This window comes from Octopus bimaculoides, chromosome 25, assembly GCF_001194135.2.
Source record: "Octopus bimaculoides isolate UCB-OBI-ISO-001 chromosome 25, ASM119413v2, whole genome shotgun sequence".
Lineage (NCBI taxonomy): Eukaryota > Metazoa > Mollusca > Cephalopoda > Octopoda > Octopodidae > Octopus > Octopus bimaculoides.
Window position 1 is genome coordinate 16,343,690 of NC_069005.1, and position 3,353 is coordinate 16,347,042.

Here is a 3,353-nt window from a genome sequence, read left to right on the forward strand (position 1 = left end):
TATATATATATATATATATATATATATATATATATGTCTTTTTACCTGTATGTATTCTTGTATGTCTCTTTAGATCAAAAGTATCGTTAAATCCTTTACCGCAGTAGGAACAGAGGTATTGTTTGATGTTACTGTGTGACTTAATGTGTCGATTGAGAAGACGTTGGGTGTGGAAAGTTTTGGAGCACAGGCTACAGCGGAACTTCTCATCTGTGGTTTTCTCACCTGTGGTTTATACCATGTACACACACACCGAAACACACATACACGCACACATACAACGGGGAAAAAAGAGAAAAAGAGTAAAATGTTAAAATATATTTGAAACTGTAAAACAAAGAGGCAAGACATAACAACCTCGCATACATACATACATACATACATACATAAATGCATACATGCATGCATGCATACATACATACATACATACACACACACATACATACATACATACATACACACATACATACATATATACATACAAACATACATACATACATATACATACATACATACACACATACATATACATATATACATACACATACATACATACATACATACATACATACATACATACATACATAAATACACACATACATACATACATAGGGAGAAGTCACGAAAAAACAACAGACGAAGACAGGTGGTGTAAATAACAAAAGGATGTATTAGTATAACGCTCGGGAATAGAGAAAGTCTTTAACATTTCGAGCCTACGCTCTTCAACAGAAAGGAACACAGAAAGAAACAAGGAGAGAAAAAATATATGTGTAGTGGTCAGCGACCTATACATACATACATACATACATATACATACATACATACACACATACATATACATATATACATACACATACATACATACATACATACATACATACATACATACATACATAAATACACACATACATACATACATAGGGAGAAGTCACGAAAAAACAACAGACGAAGACAGGTGGTGTAAATAACAAAAGGATGTATTAGTATAACGCTCGGGAATAGAGAAAGTCTTTAACATTTCGAGCCTACGCTCTTCAACAGAAAGGAACACAGAAAGAAACAAGGAGAGAAAAAATATATGTGTAGTGGTCAGCGACCTATACATACATACATACATACATACATACATATAACTAGGGGATCATATATCCGAGAAAGAAGCACACTCTAAAAGTTAGAGCAGTGATGTATTTACTTGAAGTTAATATAATTATGTCCGGTCATACAGTGACAGGTGGTTTCGCATCAATAAAGCGCTTAGCTTTATAAACGACTCGTCAGAGTCCAATGGCAGCGAGCATATAGCCTCTCTTTGGACTGGAGTTAGAAAACCGTTTCGACCAGTTAATCTCTGCAAGCAAAATGATAATATATACTTACTCTTAAATGGTGCTTACACTGAGGCTTAAATAAGACTAGATATCTCCCTTAGACCCGCCCGGTTGGAAAATACGGACTTAAAAGGCGAACAGGGAATCTCTGAATATAGGAATCTCTGTTCCGGTCTGCAACCACTTCTTACAACTCTAATCGACGAACAGGGAATCCCACGCCTGCATCATGTAGCTAATGAAATGGGGACAGGGGCTATAGATCTTATGTCTTGACTTTAAGAGAGGTTTCCAGGCCCAGCGAGTCTTAGAGTCTTTGTCCAGCGAGTCTTAGAGTATTTGCCCGATTTGGTATGCAAAGCTTGCAACGTCCTCTCCCGTTTATATAGGATGCTGGCGACTCTACGATCCTCCATTTAATATAGTCTGGGGTTCCTTCATCCTTAACGCTCCACACATGGCTGGCCAGAGATGTGATGTAACATATTTCCGGAACACTAAAAGAGGACCTGTGGTTGTACAAGCACGCTTAAGGTGGTTCTGGCGGACTTAATGTATCTCCGAACTTGAGTGCTAGTTGTGTTCCCGCCTCTGGCGTATCTTCCGTTGGCTTCGGGCCTGGAGTTGCTGATGCTGCTACTGCTGGAGTGTCATCGGTGCTGTTATTACAGGGCGTCAGTTCGACGAGATCGCTGCCGCTGTTGCCGTTGCAGTAGCCATCCCCGGCCGTAGTGTTGGTGTTGCTGCTGTTGTTGCTGATGGTGTTGTGGCTGCCGTTGCTGTTAATTCTGGGCGTAGGACTGGTGGCTCCGCCAGTGCTGACGTGGTCATCAGCTCTGGCTGGAGCACTGGTGCTTGTACTTCGGTCGTTGCTGGTGTTTCTGCCGCCATTTCCCCCTCCACCGTCACCATTGTTGTTGTCAGTGTTGCTGGATGAGCCGCTGCAGTTGTAGTTGTCGGTGTTGGTGTTTCTGCTGCTTAATGCATTGCTGCGCCCCCGCAGTTACCATTGTTGTCGTCGATGTTGTTGGATGAGCCGCTGCTGCTACTACGCTGATTGTTAAGGCTGGATATCACCACAGCCCCATACACGACTCCCTCAACCCCGGATTCCCCATGCCCCCCCAACTGGGCAGTCATTGTGCTCCCTGCATGAGCAACCAGCTCCTGCTCGCGTATTATGGGTGTTTTCCAATATTCTTTTTATGATGGGTGTGCAACTAAAGGAGATCCTTAGGTTCTGCCTATTCGACAAATGTCAGGACCTGTGTGCCTGCGTGAAGTGCTTGTCTACTAACCTAAGGCACATTCTTTCCACAAATGTTTAAACGCCGAGTGAGAAGGGTGGGACAAACCAAACAACATTTCGGCGGCGTTTCCTTTTGCGGGTGTTAGAGCTCGGCATATACGAGACGTGGTCCTTAAACCCATTGGACGCCAGGGCGTCATTGTAATAGGTGTCGCGACGTCGAAAATTTCTTAAATCGAGGACAGATTCGATATCATCTTGCTGACACCCTTCACAAGGTTCATCAACACGATAGGTGGGTAGCAAGAGGCTGTGCTGATGTAGAACAGCCTCTCGTTTAGCTTGTGGTAGGGCCTGTATGAACCGGAGCCCAAGTCTAGCGTGACACCTAGGAAGTCTACGATGGTGAGGCTGGTGTCAATTGTTATTTTAAGTCCCATGAATCCTAGGGCACTAGTAACGTCCTTTCTTAGTCTATCAAGGGTGTGCCTATTGGCTCTTCTAGAAATGGCCAGAGCGTCATCTCTGTAGAGACCAAAGAAGACTAAAGGGAACTTCTTCCCAAACATTATATGCCCGCAACCACTGGGTTTTGAAGAAGTCGTCTATAAAATTAAGCACTTTATGGATGCGAAACCATTGGTTACTCTATGATCAGACATAATTAACTTCATGTAAATACATACATACATACATACATATACACACACACACACACACACACACACACACACATATATATATATATATATATATATATATATATATAT

General features: G+C 42.1%; 1 protein-coding gene across 2 annotated transcripts in view; it reads right to left on the reverse strand.

Annotated features, from left to right (window-relative positions):
• LOC106875818 (transcriptional regulator ovo) overlaps positions 1–3,353 on the reverse strand; it is a 99,238-nt gene that overhangs the window by 13,556 nt on the left and 82,329 nt on the right. For both annotated transcript variants that reach the window (XM_052976543.1, XM_052976544.1), the window contains exon 5: positions 46–225. In XM_052976543.1, coding sequence (XP_052832503.1) covers positions 46–225 — 180 coding nt within the window. The remainder of the gene's footprint in view (positions 1–45; positions 226–3,353) is intronic.